Source organism: Caenorhabditis remanei, chromosome I (genome assembly GCF_010183535.1).
Source record: "Caenorhabditis remanei strain PX506 chromosome I, whole genome shotgun sequence".
Taxonomy (NCBI): Eukaryota; Metazoa; Nematoda; class Chromadorea; order Rhabditida; family Rhabditidae; genus Caenorhabditis; species Caenorhabditis remanei.
Window position 1 is genome coordinate 13895000 of NC_071328.1, and position 16674 is coordinate 13911673.

The following is a 16674-nucleotide window of genomic DNA, read 5'->3' on the forward strand; positions in this document are numbered from 1 at the left end:
GACATATTTTTTCAAGAATTGCGCTATTTTTCTTTACAGCAACCTCAAAATCGCTGCGAGACCCAACATCCTCACCTTACAATGTTCCTTTGAAGGTGTCGCAGCGAAAGTTTACATAAAACTGTTTTTTTGTCATCTTTTTCTCAATTTTCCCACAAAGAACTCATAAATCCCAATTTTCTTTCAGAAATGGCTCTCAAACTCGAAGATTTACACAACTACAACACATTGGTGGCCACGAAAGGGGAGGATGATGAAGATCCGACTCCAGTTCTTTTGGTATTCAATAATTCTTGAATTTTAATAAAATTTTCCAATTTATTTTAGCTCAACAAGTATCGTATCCGTCTATTGCCTCTTTCTTCACTCCCTTTTGTCCAAAATTACTCGAATATCTCTCAACTTTCGCTGAATTCCGACGACGTGCTTGTCATCGACTCTCCAATTGGTTCCACTGAAAAATATTCTAAAAAATCGATCGAAAATTCAAAAAAATCGATGATTAAAGAGGAGGATGAATCGATGGAAATGGAGGAGGATAAAGAGAACGAAGGCGGTGAAAACGGACCACTCGTCACATCGTTTTTGACTTTGGAAAAGTTACAAAAGGGGGCTCGTAAGTGAAAACTGCGATAATTTCCGCCGAAAAATCTGAATTTTCAGCTTTAAGCGACATAGAAATCGTTGGTCTCGACTGTGAAGTTCAGTTTTTCGATGCGAATCCGATTCCGTTTGAAGACGGTGTCTCTCTTCAGAGATTGTAAGGGAATCAGCGAATTTTTGCTGTTTTGGCGCAGATTTCTACCAAAATTTTTGAATTTTCAGTGAAATTTGCGAGATTTCAGCCGAATTTCAAAGTTTTCGTCTCAAATTTGCCAAAAAATCAATTTTCTCTACCCCGAAACCGAAATTTTTGATAAAAACTAGTCAAAAACCACTTTCTTGCCAAAATTGTGACGGAATCTCGGTTTTTCTTAATAAGAAAGATGTAATTTCAGTTTTCGATTCATTATTTGTCTGAAATTCCACGTTTAGCTTGAAAGTACCGCTCAAACCCAGAATTTTACGGTTAAAAACCCAGAATTTTACAAAAGTTTATGATTTTTGCTTAAATTTTGCTCAAATTTAGATGAAATTTGAGTTTTTTCTACTCAGTACCTCAATCCCCTGTTCATAGTGCAAAAAACATAAAATTCGCTTAAAAATCCTGAAAATCCAGGTTTTGACATCAAAAAACGGGATTTTCGACTAATTTTTTATCGAAAATCGATCTTTTCGTGGTCTTGAACCGTTTTCTTATCAATATTTGGGTTCAACAGCATGAAAATATCGATTTTCAATTTTAAAAAAGTTGAAAAATCACATTTTCCCCTCAAAAACCTGGATTTTCAGAATTTTTAAGCGAATTTCATGTTTTTTGCACTATGAACAGGGGATTGAGGTTCTGAACAGAAAAAAAACTCAAATTTCGCCAAAATGTGAGCAAAATTTAAGCAAAAATCATAAACTTTTGTAAAATTCTGGTTTTTTAACAGAAATTATGACTTTTGAGCGGTACGTTCAAGCTAAAAATCGAATTTCAGTCAAAAATGAATCGAAACCTAAAATTATAACTTTCTTATCTAGAAAAACCGAGAGTTCGTCCAAATTTTGACAAGAAAGTGATTTTTGGCCAGTTTTTATCAAAAATTTCGGTTTCGAGGTAGAGAAAATTGGTTTTTTGGCAAAGTTGAGGCAAAAACTTCGAAATTCAGCTGAAATCTCGCAAATTTCGCTTGAAATCTGCGCCAAAACAGCAAAAACGAGCAGATTTTTTCGGTTTTTCCACTAAAAAATTTCCAGTCTCCGCCTGGAAAGCTCCGCCCACTTCTCTCCAGCAGTCGACAAACTTCCGATTTGGATCTCGACAATCTCTCAGAATATTCCATCTGTTTGTTGGATTGCTTCCGGTCGAACCCAGAAGAATGTGCAATTCTCTGGAGTCACTCGAGTCATTGGTCATTTCAATGAAATCAATCAGAAACTCATCAAACAACTCAACGAAGCCGCCGGAGCCGCCCAAGTCAATCGATATCGGGCGGTTTATGATGGAATTCGAAAGATTGCGACGCCGACGAGAGAGTCGCCTGGCGAGGTTATCATTGATATGCGCTGGAACACCAAGGTACAGGCTCGGAGGTCAAAACTGGCCTGAAATCACAAATTTAGGCTAGGAGACTCAAAAATTCGGATTCAGTTCGAAAAGAGCTTTGAAATGAGTATAATATCGAACAAATAAGTTGGTGGCCTAGAAATCCAAATTTTCATACTTGTCAAAAATCGGGCCGGGCCGAAATTTCTCTCGGCCCGGATTCAAAAACGTGTACTCATTTTGTAACACAATTTTCTGAAATTTTTCGAAAATTTAAAGTAAAAATGCTTAAATTATCATACATATTTACCATTGTATTGAATTTTGAAGTTTTATTCGAAAACTTTTTTTTTTCAAAAAATTTCCAAAAAAAAACATCAAATTTTCAAAAATGTTTCAAAAACTGTTTCAAAACGGGCCGAGCGGGCCGGGCCGGGATTTTTCCTGATTTTGGCCCGGCCCGTGACAAGTATGCGAATTTTGAAAACGCATACTTGCAAATTTACGGCCCGGTAGAGGATTTTCAAGGCCCGGCCCGGCCCGAAGGCCCGGCTTCAAAAAAAGGTACCTATTTTTTACCAAATTTTTTGAAATTTTACATTAAAAATTTCAATTTTTTGAGGTATAACTCTCTTTTGATTGAATTCTGAAGTATAGTCAAAAATTCCACAATTTTTTGAAAAAATTCAACTTTTCGTTCAAAATTTCAGTTCAACTTTTTCAGCCGGGCCGGGCCCGGCCCGTTGCAAGTATGTGAAAAAGTTAGTCCGCCGGTCAAATATCGTTGTTTTTGATGTTTTTCGACGAATTTTCACTATTTGTCGATAATATCTATGTGATGTTCGCTCTCTTCAGAAGACTGTATATATTGCATTATTCTGCACTCCTGAAACTTTTATTATAGACACATAATATGCTGAAAACCGCTCTAAACGCCGCGATTCCTGTTCTCCTTACTCAAAATTAGCCTTCGTGGAAAAGTTGTTCCGCGGGGCCGTGTAGTCCTCTCGGACAAGATTTTTCACTCAATCCTCGTTTCCTGACCTTTTTCCAACAAATTTTCGTAGTTTTTTTCACGGAAATCTTGAATACCAATTATAAGAAACCTGTGGCAAATGCGCTCTGATGATAATTTAGTGAGAATTCTCTCACTTGATTATCAAAAGACCGCATTTCGTCAGTTAGACGGGGAACCTATGCCCAATTTTTCTTTTTTTTCCGCTCAAAATTCACTTAATTCGCATTGATTTGTTGGAAAAAGTGAGGAAAGGAGGAATCGAGCATAAAATCTTGTCCGAGGGAACTACACGGCCGCGCGGGAAAAACTCTTCCACGAAAGCTCCAGGAGAACGGGAATTGTAGCGTTTAGAGCGATTTTTAGAATATGCGTCAATAATAAAAGATTGTTAGAATTGCCTAAAGTACCAGAATCTGCAATAAAAAAATGACTTCAGTCCTTCTTTAAAATTCCAGATTTTTGGTAAAAAACTGCGTAAATTGAAGTTTTTGAAGCCAAAACCCACTAAAAATGCGTGTTTTCAGAGCAGTCTTGTGCTCCTCGAGCAGCCGGACAACGCTGCCGACTGTATCATAAAAATCGACTTGGGATGGCGTGACAATCGATTTTTCATCGACGAATCCATCTTCGAACAACTCTTTTTCGTCCTAAATCTCGCCGATGTGCTCGCAAATCCCGAGAAAGAAGTGATCTTCCCGATGGAATACGTGAAATTTGGAGATCTTGTGAAGGAAATGGATGATATTGTGGAGGCGTGCTCGCATGAGGATAATGTGTTCGCGTCGAATGAAAAGTACGGCGTTTTGTTGGGTGGAAAACGCGCTCTGTTGAAAAAATGGGCGTTTTTGACCAGAAATTTGGCTTTTCTATTCAAAAAGTGTAAAATGCGCTCTATTGACAATCCGATGGAAGGTTATTGTATTTCATATTCTGGAGTACAGTAACCTCCGTGGGATTGTCAATAGAGCGCATTTAGCACGGGGAACCTATGCCCGATTTTTCATTTTTCTAATTTAAAGATTAATGTTTTTCACTTGAAATACCGTAATTTCGTTCAAATTTTCCAATTTTCTGCAAAATTAATTCTTATTCTGTAGAAAATACGCTCTAATACAATTTTTTTTTCGAAATTTTAGGTTTACGGTTCGAAAAGCTGAAATTCCAGTTATTTCGATTTCGAAAACTGGAAATTGTACTCTAATAATGATCCAATGAGAATAGTCGGTATTCCTCCTGTAATTTTGTGGCAAACACGTTCTAATAACAATTTTCATTGGATTTTGAGATTCGAGATTTGGCAAATGCGTTCTATTCGTAATTCTTCTGAAACTACTGTATTTTTCACTTGAAATACTATAGTCTTCTTCAGATTTTCAGTAGAATGCTATTTGCCAGATATGAGGGGAACCTATGCCCAAATTTTTCGCAAATTCAATTCTGATTTGGTGCAAATACGCTCTAATACCAAAATTTTTAGTTTTTCCGCACCAAAGCTTGAATACCAATTATCTGTATAAGAAACCTGTGACAAATGCGCTCTGATGATAATTTAGTGAGAACTCTCGCACTCGATTATCAAAAGACCGCATTTCGTCAGTTAGACGGGGAACCTATGCCCAATTTTTCTTTTTTTTTCGCTCAAAATCCATCGAGAATTTTTCAGAAACGAAGAGGTGACTGACAAAGTTTGGAACATCGTCCGCAAATGTGGAGACATTAAACATGCGACGATGCTCTTCAAGAATTTCCTTCAAGCTCTCACTTATGGAAAAATCAAATCTCACGTTCAGGAGGGGAATAAAAGTCATTTGGCATCGTTGATTCGTGCATCGAAGACTTGTGACTTCAGAATGCCAATTCTCGAGAGATTGAGTACGATTGAGATGATGATGGAGATTGGGGTGGAGAGTTTGAGAGGGTTAGTAATGGCGATTTGGAAGGGACTCGAAATCGGTTAATACGTTTCAGAAAAGGGCCAGGAGACTGAAAAATTTGGATTCAGCGTAAAACCAGCTTTAAAATGAGTATAATATCGAAAAATAAGTTGGTGGCCTAGAAATCCAAATTTTGAAAAGTTAGTCCCCCGTCCAAATTTCGTTGTTTTTTGCTGTTTTTCGGCGAATTTTCACTATTTTCCGATGCTAACTATGCGATCTTCGCTTTTTCAGAAGATTAATTAAGCTTTGGTGGAAGAGTTTTTCCACGCGGCCGTGTAGTCCTCTCGGACAAGATTTTCGCACAATTCTTCGTGCCCTCAATTTTTCCAACAAACGTTCTTAGTTTTCCCTTTTTTTTCTCGATATAATTTTTGAAAAACTACAAATGTATGTTGGAAAAGTAAGGAAATGACGAATTGAACAGAAATCAAAAATTTACCGAAAAGTTATGGAAAATAGCGAAAATTGGTCAAAAGCTGTGAAAGTCTGTGTTGGCGCGAGAAAAAACTCTGCGTCTCTCGCCGATACTCTCTCTCGTTTGCGATGGGGCGCAGTTGTAATAAACATGCTCGGCTAATATAGAGGAAAATGCTTGTAGAATGAAAAAGTCGAAATTCTTGGAGCCAAAAGCGAAAATTCCAAAAATCCTGGTGTTTCCTGGAAGAATTTTTCCGCGCGGCCGTGTAGTCCTCTCGGACAAGACGCCTGGGTGACGTTGAGCGCCTCGCATTTCTTCAAAGTGTGATGAAAAACCTCGAAAATGCGAAAAGAGAGAGTGTGTGAAAATGAGAGACGATATCTGGTCAATCTCGCGCTGATTGGCTTAATTTAAGGGGCGGAGTCTCTCGCTGAACGCTGATTGGTCGCATGAGATTAAGCATGAGCAATATTCGCATTTTTGCCGTGGCCGAAGCGGAAACTAGTCCCCCTCGCCAGACATCGTCTCTCGATTCAACACACTCTCTTTTCGCGTTTTCGCACACTTTTGATTTTCTCAGCGCCCAAAGCGCCTCTATAGGCACATCCCTGGGACAAGATTTCTGTTCAACAGTTGTAATAAATATGCTCGGTTAATAACTTTATAATTTCAGCCGAATCATCAACAAGTTCTCGTCAACCCTTCAATTCCCAGCAGACGAATTGACATTCATTCTGAAAACGTGTGAGAATGAGTTGACAACTGGGGAAGGAGCTCTCAACTCGAGTGTCGTCTCTCTTCTCCCTATTACAATGGCACTGGCGACAGTCAATCAGATATTCGGACTGCTCAACGAGAAGGATTACGTTCTGTTGCCCGAGTTGGCTCGTCGAGTTTTGACGAAATTTACGAGTGGAATGATTGAAAAGGCGAAAAGAGGAGAGACGGAGACGGATTACACATTCGAAACGACACTTCCATTGCTCCGAATGTCAAAAGAGAAATTTATGGATAAACGGCCGAGAATTTGGACTTGTGAGAATATGAGCACTGTTGGAGCTCACTGTCAGACACGAATTATGACGTCATTGGAGTTGGAGTCATCAATGGAGCACGTTTCCAGAATTGTCAACGCCGGGAGACCGATTAGAGAGATTGTGGAGACGGAGGAGACGCAGAGAAAACCGACGATTGAGGAGTTGAATGCGGATTATACTGTGTCGCATACTGTGTTCTCGTATCTCCCGAAAATGTAAAATTCATTAAAATTTTGGTGGTGGTGGCCGAGAAAATGCAAAAGTTAGGCCATTTTTATCGTTTTAACCGCAAAAACCAGAGATTTTGACTAAAAAACTTGGTGGCCGAGTTTTTGCAAAAGTTAGGCCACCGATTTTTTTTTGATTTTTTTGACGTTTCTGGTGTGTTTTTTTGCGTTTTTCGCCTGAAAACTCGATACAACATCCCGAAAAACCCTAAAAACCACTAAAAACCGATTTTCCCCAAAATTTGGACCGTGGCCGAGTTTTTGCAAAAGTTAGGCCACCGATTTTTTTTTTTATTTTTTGACGTTTCTGGTGGTTTTTTTGCGTTTTTTACCTGAAAACTGGATAAAACATCCCGAAAAACCCTAAAAACCACTAAAAACCGTTTTTCCCCAAAATTTGGACCGTGGCCGAGTTTTTGCAAAAGTTAGGCCACCGATTTTTATTTTATTTTTTGAGGTTTCTGGTGGTTTTTTCTGCATGTTTGTCAGTTTTTTCAGTTTTTAGGTGAAAAATGAGAAATTTTGGGAAATTTCCATTTTTTCACCTATTTGCCCCAAAAAAGTTGGAAAACTCTGATTTTCGGATATTTAAACTCAATTTTCTTGCATTTCCACTAAAAAACTGGCTAAAACATCCTAGAAACCTCAAAAAACCACGAAAAACTGATTTTTCCCGAGATTTGGACCGGTGGCCGAGTTTTTGCAAAAATTCGGCCACAAAGTTTTTTTTGTAATTTATCAATCTTTTTTGCAAAAAATCGCTGGTTTTCGTCTTTTTTGGCGTTTTTACCAGGTTTTCACCGAATTTACATAATTTTTAACCATATAATCGTTTATATGGCCTAACTTTCTCATCCTCGGCCACCTCTCCCACCACCTTATTCCAATTTTCATTCGTTTTATGTCTTTTATCCGGTAACAATATACCATTTTATTCAATTCCTGTGAATCCCCCGATTTTAAACCCCATATTCTGATGATTTTCCCCAACTGGTTGTCTTCTAGATTTGATTCGATTTGAAGTGAAAATCTTTGTTTTATAAATAAATGAAAGAATTGCCTCATCAGATTCCATTTATTCACTGCGCACTGTATTCTCTCTCTCTCCTGCACTCTCTTTCTCTCCCTCCTTCTCCCCCTCCCTTATCTACGCCCTCCACCGCTACGATCAACTTGCGCACGCGTGGCGCAGGCGGTAACACGTCGGCGCCCTCGCACCGTGTCCACCAACCCGCGGGTTCGACTCCCGCCCAGTGTTGCGATGACGAATGATATCTGCTCTAATGAGTCTGAATCCCTATGTTGAGATCTTGTCTGAGCTTCTCTTTTTTTGAGTTTGAGTAGTATTCCCTTATTTATTATTCATGTGCCAATTCATTGTCTGGGTGTGTCAGTGTCAGTAATACATCACTCTTTTGTTTTTGTCCGCCCCAGAAAACCAATTTTCGTCTCGTTTTTTAGTTTTTTCCTGCTTTAAGGGGGTCACTTGTTATGACAGAAAGTCATAATAACTTTCGCACGGCTATCTGATTTTCTCTTTTCGTTTCCGTCCAGTCCCCCCGCTCTTCGATTTGCATATAAAACCAATTCTCTCTCTTTGCTCTCTTTTTACTACGCATTTTTGACCTACTCGTAGTTTCTCAAGACGTTTTGTATAGGGTGTTGAATTACTATTTGGAATGGGGGCAAGGGGGGTTTTATTTGATGGGCGGTGCACTTTTTTATTTGCGAAGAGAGTGGAAAAAGACTTTTTCAACTTTTTTTTGAAATTTATTTATTTATTTTGGTTACAGTAAGCCTAGCGAATACTGTATAGAGGTACAGTAGTTCACGAGAAAAATTTAGATTACTGTAGTTTGAGTACTGTAGACTTACTGTAGACATGAAGACGTTTTTTAAATTTTCTACATTTTTCAGATTTTTTTTTAATTTTTTGAAAAAAAAAAGTTTTCAGAATTTTCCGCGAAATTAACAGATTCTGGTTTTGAAACATGACATTTTTTATTTTTGCCTCATTTTGGCTCATTTTTCTATAAAAATTGCAGTCTTACCGCTTTTGGGCGATGTCGATGCACCATGTGTACAGAAATGGTGCATCGACACAAACTTTGACCTACCATAACTCACTAGAAAAACACCGTACAAAAAAGTTGCCAACTACAAAAATGATCTACATAAAATTTTACACATTTTGTCAACTGACAACTTTTTGATAGCTCCGCCCATTTTTGAGATATGCGCTTTTAAAGATGGCGAGAGAGAAGGAGACGCAGAGAAACCTCATCTTTAAAGGCGCATACCTAAAAAGTGGGCGGAGCTATCAAAAAGTTGTAAACTAGGGAAATTAGTGTTTGTAGCATTTGAAACCACTTTATAGCTAAATTTCAGCAAAAAAACCAAAAAAAAAATTTTTTTGCAAAATTTTATTGCTCTAAACTGTATTACTGTGGCTTGATTTATAGTTTTTTTTGTTGGCTTTTTATTTTTTTGATTTTCTCTACAGTACCACTCACAGTAACCTAAAACTCCTTGGAGGGAAGGGGCGGAGTCTAAAATTCATAAAAATGAAAATTTTCTCATTAATATTCATAGTTTCTCTATTTTTTCTCTGCCAAGGGAACCAATATATACGAAATATGAATACGTGACACAAACAACTCATTTCCTTTTTTCTTTCCCACTTATTATACTAGCTGGCGTGTCTTTGACGCCGTTTTTGAAAAAAACTAGTCCCCCGGTCAAAAATGGCCTAAGATCACAAAATTAGGCCAGGAGAATGAAAAATTCGAATTCATCGTGAAAACAGCTTTGAAATGAGTACAATATCGAAAAATAAGTTGGTGGCCTAGAAATCCAAATTTTGAAAAAGTTAGTCCCCCGTCCAAAATTCGTTGTTTTTGCTGTTTTTCTGCTATTTTTCACTATTTTTCGATAGTTTTTTTTTGCAATTTTTCAGTAATTGCTTTTCGACGTTTTTTCAGTTTCGAAAGAGTCTCAACGTGCTCCCAGAACCGGAATTTCAGAGCGAATTTCTGAGTCCAAGAAAACAAATCTCAATGCAGAAAGAAGGGAATACAAATTCCACGACTACATTATTATTATTTCTTGTTTTTTTTCCCTCCTCTTTCTCCACCAAGAGACAACAAAACACTTGTGAACTACTACTATTACCACTATTTATTGGACCCATTTTCCCTCCGTTAGGGGGCCGCTGGGACGTTTCGAAACCGAGATATTTTTTAAGCAAATTTTCTGCTTGAAACTGCTTAAATTGGTCAAAAACTAGTGGAAAACTCTTAAAATTCCTTAAAACTCAAGAAAAAAGAATGCAAAAAAGATTTGCCACCGCGGGGATCGAACCCCGGTTGGTCGTCGGGAGACATGTTCTGTCGAAAATCCCACTCGGCCATCTGGACAGCTTTTTCAGAATTTTGAAAATTGAGTTTTTCAGAGTTTTTAGTGGTTTCTAAGGGCTTTGAGCTCAGTTTTTTGTGGTTTGGGAGCACTAGAACATCGATTAACAGCTTGAGAATGAACAACCTCCCGTTGCCTAAAAACACAAAAACAAAAAGTTCGGCCACCAGTAATTTAATTAATCTTCTGAAGAGAGCGAGGATCACATAGCTATTATCGAAACTTCTCAACAAAAAATAGTGAAAATTCGCCGAAAAACATCAAAAACAACGAAATTTGGCCGGGGGACTAACTTTTTCAAAATTTGGATTTCTAGGCCATCATTTCATTTTTTGATATTATACTCGTTTCGAAGCTATTTTCACGGTGAATCCAAATTTTTCAAACTCCTCGCCTAATTTTGCGATTTTAGACCATTTTCGACCGAGGGACTGGTTTTCCGAAATTTGGATTTCTAGGCCACCAACTTATTTTTTGATATTATACTCATTTCAAAGCTGCTTTCACGCTGAATTCGAATTTTTCAGTCTTCTGGCCTAATTTTGTGATTTTAGGCCAGTTTTGACCGGGGGACTAACTTTTTCAAAATTTGGATTTCTAGGCCACCAACTATTTTTGGCCTAATTTTCTATTTTTCTGTTTCTCGGCCACCAAAATATCCGATTTTTGCTCTCCTCACTGACATAAAACCATTGCCTTCATCTCCATCTCCCGCCATTTCTCAAAATGTAGCACTCTCCAGGGACCTTTGGCTCCCTGGCTCCGCCCACTTTTTTATTGGTGTTGTTTTCGCGCGGCTCATGGGTCGGGCTCCGTGAGCACACGGAGGGAGCACTGGGCTTTTCGCACACAATTTGTATTTTTTTTTATTTTTGCGCGGCGCGAAGAGAAGAGGCAATTAGCTATTGGCGGCCAGCACGTCTTCATTAGCTTCTCGAGAAGACGTCGATGAGAAGACGACGTCTTCTAAACTTGCTCTAGTCTTCTCAAATGCATTCTAATCGTCCCTTTCCGCCTATTTGTCTCTTTTTTTTTCTTTACTTGCTAGCAGCCTGCCACTCATTTCTCTCTCGTTTTCTTCTCAGAATTACCCCTCAGTTTTGTGTTTTTTTGTGTTTTAGTTGGGTTATAATCGCTTGGGGACCCTTAGAATCCCTTAAAAACCAAGAAAAAATAATGCAAAAAAGATTTGCCACCGCGGGGATCGAACCCCGGTTGGTCGTCGGTGGACATGTTCTGTCGAAATTCCGACTCGGCCATGTGGACACATTTTTCAGAATTTTGGAAAAACTAAGTTTTTTACAGTTTTAAGTGGTTTTTAAGAGTTTTGAGCTTAGTTCAAAACTTATAATTTATAGCTAAAACTCTTAAAAACTCTTAAACTCAACAAAAAAAACAACCAAAACCAGTGAAACCTGGCCCGATGCACCAATGTCACATTAATGGTGCATCGACTGAAACTTTGACCTACCATAACTCACTAGAAAGACACCGTACAAAAAGTTTAAACTACAAAACTGATCTACATAACATTTGCTACATTTTTACAGTTGACACTTTTTTGATAGCTCCGCCCACTTTTGAGATATGCGTCTTTAAATATGATCCTTTTTCGCTCGCAGTTGCTTAGCTGTCATGTTTAAAGGCGCATAACTCAAAAGTGGGCGGAGCTACCAAATAGTTGTCAACTACAAAAATTTTGCCCTGGTTTTGATCTACATTTTAATATAAATGTTTAAATGTTTAGATAATGGGTAAATGGATGAGGGGCTCTCCAAGTTGACCAATTTTCACTTTTTTTAACTTGGTGCACCAACTCAATTTTTTCTAATTTTCAGAAGTTTTTCGGGATTTTTCAGGAGTTTTAAAGAATTATTTGTGATTTATAATTGTTTGCACATACATTTCTTCTCCATTTCTCTCATTTTTCTACTCAAAATTCAAAAATTGTTTAGCTAAAAAACACGTTTTTGTTTTTCAGATTTCTTCTCCATCCCCATATGCTGACACCGCACCATCGTTTCCCACGGTCAGCGTCCGCCTATGAGAACACTGCGTGCACCTCGTCGGCCGATGACGAATTTGATGACGACTACTACCCGACGAGTTGCTCGCGGAATGTTGGAGAAGAAGATGGAGACGAGGACGAGGAGCGTGCCGTTGAGAAGGAGACGTTAGAGGTGCGGTGGTGAGCCATGGAAATGACATTTATGTCTTTTTCTTCAATTAATTTCTCAAGCGGGGTGTGGGGAATAGGAAAACAAGAAAAAACAAAAAATAAAATAAATAAAATCCACCAGTGGGGATCGAACCCCCGACCGTCCGCGCGCCGCGCCTCGTGTTACCGCCTCGACCACCGCTCACCAAATCTCGCTTACTCCTGAAGGTGGTGATAAAAGCGCCGCTTTCCGGACTGCGCGCCAACGACACGCCAGCCTTCACCATTAAAAAAAACAATTTTCCAGATAACGATCCCTCGAGACGTAGATCAACCGAACGGAATGGCGTTTCGGATGGTTGGCAGCAGAAGTCGTGGCATTTTTGTGGATTACGTGTATTTGGATTCGCCGCAAGTAGGTTTTGCAAAAAAATCGAAAAATTTTTTTTCGAAAAATTGCTTTTTTTGATTTTTTTGCTGATTTTTAGCTATAAAGTGGTTTCAAATGCTACGAATGCTAATTTCCTATTATTTTAGCTCAAAAATAAACCAAAAACTCTCAAAATCCAGTCGATGCACCATTTCTGTACACATGGTGCATCGACATCATCCAAAAGCGGTAAAACGGGAATTTTTATAGAAAAATAGGCAAAAATAGTACATTTTCATGCTTCAAAACCAAAATCTATTAATTTTGTGAGAAATTCTGGCAAAAAAACGGAAAATATGAAAAAAAAACATTTTTGAAAATTTTTTTCCCACGATCTTCATGACTAATCTTTTTTTTTCTTTCTTATTTCTCTACTCGGACGGATTCTTATTCTGAAGAAGACAAAAAAAAAGAAGAAGAATTCTAATTTAGTACTCGGAGGGAATGAGTAACGAGCTCTGGTGAGAGGACATACATGCATAATTGGGAATGTCGTTTCGTCCTTTTTTGAGGTTTTTTTGGGAGAAATTGCCTTAGGATTTACACTTGGTGTATGCAAACGCGCTCTATTGGAAAACATTTTGAAAAAAAATTGGACGGGCGGGAGTTTGAATTTGATGGAGATGCACCATGTGTACAGAAATGGTGCATCGACTGGATTTTGAGTGATTTTGGTTGATTTTTGAGCGGAAATTAATGGGAAATTAGCATTTGTAACATTTGAAGTCATATTATAACCAAATATCAACAAAAAACTTTTTTTTTTGAAATTGGTGGTGCATCGACTGGATTTTGAGTTGTTTTTGAATTTTTGGGAGACGAAAGTGCGCTCTGTTGATAATCAACTTGATTTTGAGAGATTTTGGCTGATTTTAAAGCTAAAATTGATGGGAAATTAGCATTTGTAACCAGTGTGTGTTCTCGAGAAAAAGTTTCTCGAGAAATGCCATTACGAGAAATTTCTCGAGGAATTTCTCGAGAAATTTCTCGAGGAATTGCTCGAGAAACTCTGCTAAACAAACTTTTACATACTTGTCACGGCCGGGCCAAAATCAGGAAAAATCTCTGCCCGGCCCGGCCCGTTTTGAAACATGTTTTGAAAACATTTTGTGTTTTTGAATTTTTTTTGGAAATTTTTTGAACTTTTTTGAAAAAAGTATAGTTTCCGAATAAACATTTAAAATTGAATCAAAATGTGAATATGTATGATAATTTAAGCATTTTTACTCTATTTTTTCGAAAAATTTCAAAAAAAATTGGTAAAAATGGGTACCCATTTTTGAATCCGGGCCGGACCAAGAGAAATTTCGGCCCGGCCCGGTCCAAAAAAATCTCGGCCCGGCCCGGCTCGATTTTTGACAAGTATGAAATATTGAAATCACACTCTAATTGGAACCTTCAAACAAATTATTTATATTTTTATGCTATAAACACTCAATTTCTCGAGAAATTCTCGAGAATTTCTCGAAAGTTTCTCGTTAATTTCTCGAGAATTTCTCGAGAAATTCTCGAGAAATTAATCGAGAAATTAATCGAGAAATTTCTCGAGAAATCCTCGAGAAAACACACTGTTTGTAACATTTGAAATCATATTATAACCAAAGTCCAGAATTTTTTCTCTCATATTTTCCGATTTTTGGCCAGAATTTCTCCCAAAATTAACAGATTTTGATATCGAAGCATCAAAATCAACTATTTTGCTCATATTTCAGTAAAAATCACCGCTTTACCGCTTTAGGACGATGTCGATGCACCATGTGTACAGAAATAGTGCATCGGCTGGATTTTGAATGATTTTGGTTGATATTTGAGCGGAAATTGATGGGAAATTAGCATTTGTAAAATTAAAAATCATATTATAACCAAATATCACGAAAAAAATCAATAACAAAAATTTTCTGAAATTTTCTGAAAAATAAAATTTCAAATTTTTTGATTTTTGTGGGTTTTGTGAAAAATCTGCAGAATTTTATCAATTTTGGTAAAAGTTCTCAACCGAGCGCTCCTTTTTGAAGCTAAAAATCAGTCGATGCACCATATATCTTACGAAAAACACAAAAAAATCGAAAAAAAAAAATTTCGCAAAATTTTTAATGTGTTATCTTAAAACTTTAGCTATACTGGTTTCAAATGTTACAAATGCTAATTTTCTATCAATTTCAGCTGAAAAATCCACCTAAATCACTCAAAAATCCAGTCGATGCACCATTTCTGTACACATGGTGCATCGACATCGCTGAAAAGCGGTAAAGTGGGAATTTTTACTGAAAAATCAATGGAGCGCGCTTGCAGCACAGTAAACACTAATTTAATTATCAATTATCAACAGAGCGCATTTACCCCTCTCAAAAATTTCAAAAAAATCAACCAAAATCGATAATTTCTTCCGATTATCAACAGAGCGCATTTACCGTTCCCAAAAATTCAAAAAAAAAATCGATAATATTACAGAGTAAACACCTTCGAGAAGGTGACCGTCTCCTTCGATGCAACAAGATTTCTCTCCGCGCGATATCCGTAGATCAAGCGGCAAGTATTTTCCGATTCTGGATGACACGTGCCGATTGTCTAACATTATTGATCGAACGTAGATCAGACGGAGAGAGTGTGATGATGAAGAGACGCAGACAAGCGAGACTCTCAATGTGTAATGAACAGATGGAGCAGACGAGACACGTCGTCTCCGGAAGAGCGACGACACTCCGTCTGACGTCTTCTAAATCTGCTGAAGTATTCAGATGCTTTCAGCAGCAGGAGGACACGCCCACTTTCAGACTGAAATCCCCGAAATACGAGTCGTTTGACACGTCACCAACACGATCGATTTGTCCACATTGTCATTCACAGACTAGATTGGTGAGCTTCAGCCGAATATAGCCACGCCCCCTTTTATCAGAATTTTCCATATCTACATCCATCTTGTAGATCAAAACCAGGGCTACATTTTTGTAGTTGACCACTTTTTGATAGCTCCCCCCACTTTTGAGATATACGGCTTTAAAGTAATGGTTACTGTAGCTAGCGAACTGCAAAATCCGTGTTTTGAAATCCGGTTACTGTAGCAAAGAACTGCAAAAATAACGATTCTTGGCTGAAAAATTCAAAACCACGTTTTGCAGTCCGGTTACTGTAGTCATGAACTGCGAAATTCGCGTTTTGCAGGTTAGATCGGACTGCAAGATTTTGATTTTTGCAGTTTGATCTACTGTAATCGAACTGCAATAACCTCGATCTTGCAGTTCTTAGCTACAGTAATCGGACTACAAAACCCGGATCTTGCAGTTCTTTGCTACAGTAACCAGACTGCAAAATTCGATTTCCCATTTTCAAGTCGAATAAATCGTCATTTTTGCAGTTTGATCTACCGTAATCGAACTGCAAAAACCCGGATCTTGCTGTTCTCAACTACAGTAACCGGACTGCAAAGCCAGAATCTTGTAATTCTTAGCTACCGTAACCGGACTGCAAGATTCTGGGTTCTGCAGTTTGATCTACCGTAACCGGACCGCAAAAACCCGGATCTTGCAGTTTGATCTACCGTAATCGAACTGCAATAACCGCGGATCTTGCAGTTCTTAGCTACAGTAATCGAACTGCAAAAACCCGGATCTCGCAATTCTTAGCTACAGTAACCAAACTGCAAAAACCGCGGATTTTGCAGTTCTTAGGTACCGTAATCAAACTGCAAAAACCCGGATCTCGCAATTCTTAGCCACAGTAACCCAACTCGATTTTTGTGTCGATTTACGGCGTAAATCCATTCCTCAAATTTGCAGCTCTACCTTCACCAATTCTCTCACGGCTTCGTCAACAACGCCTTCCGATTTCTAACCGTCTCGCGCTCAAGCTATTCACTTTTATAACTCGATTCTAATAAAGTTTTACCACGTTTTACCAAATAATT

General features: G+C 38.1%; 2 protein-coding genes across 2 annotated transcripts; both read left to right on the plus strand.

Moving 5' to 3' along the window:
• Window positions 1–189: 189 nt before the first annotated feature.
• Window positions 190–6760, plus strand: GCK72_003062 (uncharacterized protein; the record flags this gene model as incomplete). The annotated part of the gene is made up of 7 exons (XM_003098205.2): window positions 190–279; window positions 328–616; window positions 664–760; window positions 1843–2164; window positions 3674–3942; window positions 4813–5067; window positions 6178–6760. 7 exons carry the CDS (start codon window positions 190–192, stop codon window positions 6758–6760), a joined length of 1905 nt encoding a protein of 634 aa, XP_003098253.2.
• Window positions 6761–12182: 5422 nt separating this feature from the next.
• On the plus strand, window positions 12183–16633 carry GCK72_003063 (uncharacterized protein; the record flags this gene model as incomplete). The annotated part of the gene is made up of 4 exons (XM_053723785.1): window positions 12183–12362; window positions 12648–12755; window positions 15222–15626; window positions 16547–16633. 4 exons carry the CDS (start codon window positions 12183–12185, stop codon window positions 16631–16633), a joined length of 780 nt encoding a protein of 259 aa, XP_053592430.1.
• Window positions 16634–16674: the final 41 nt, after the last annotated feature.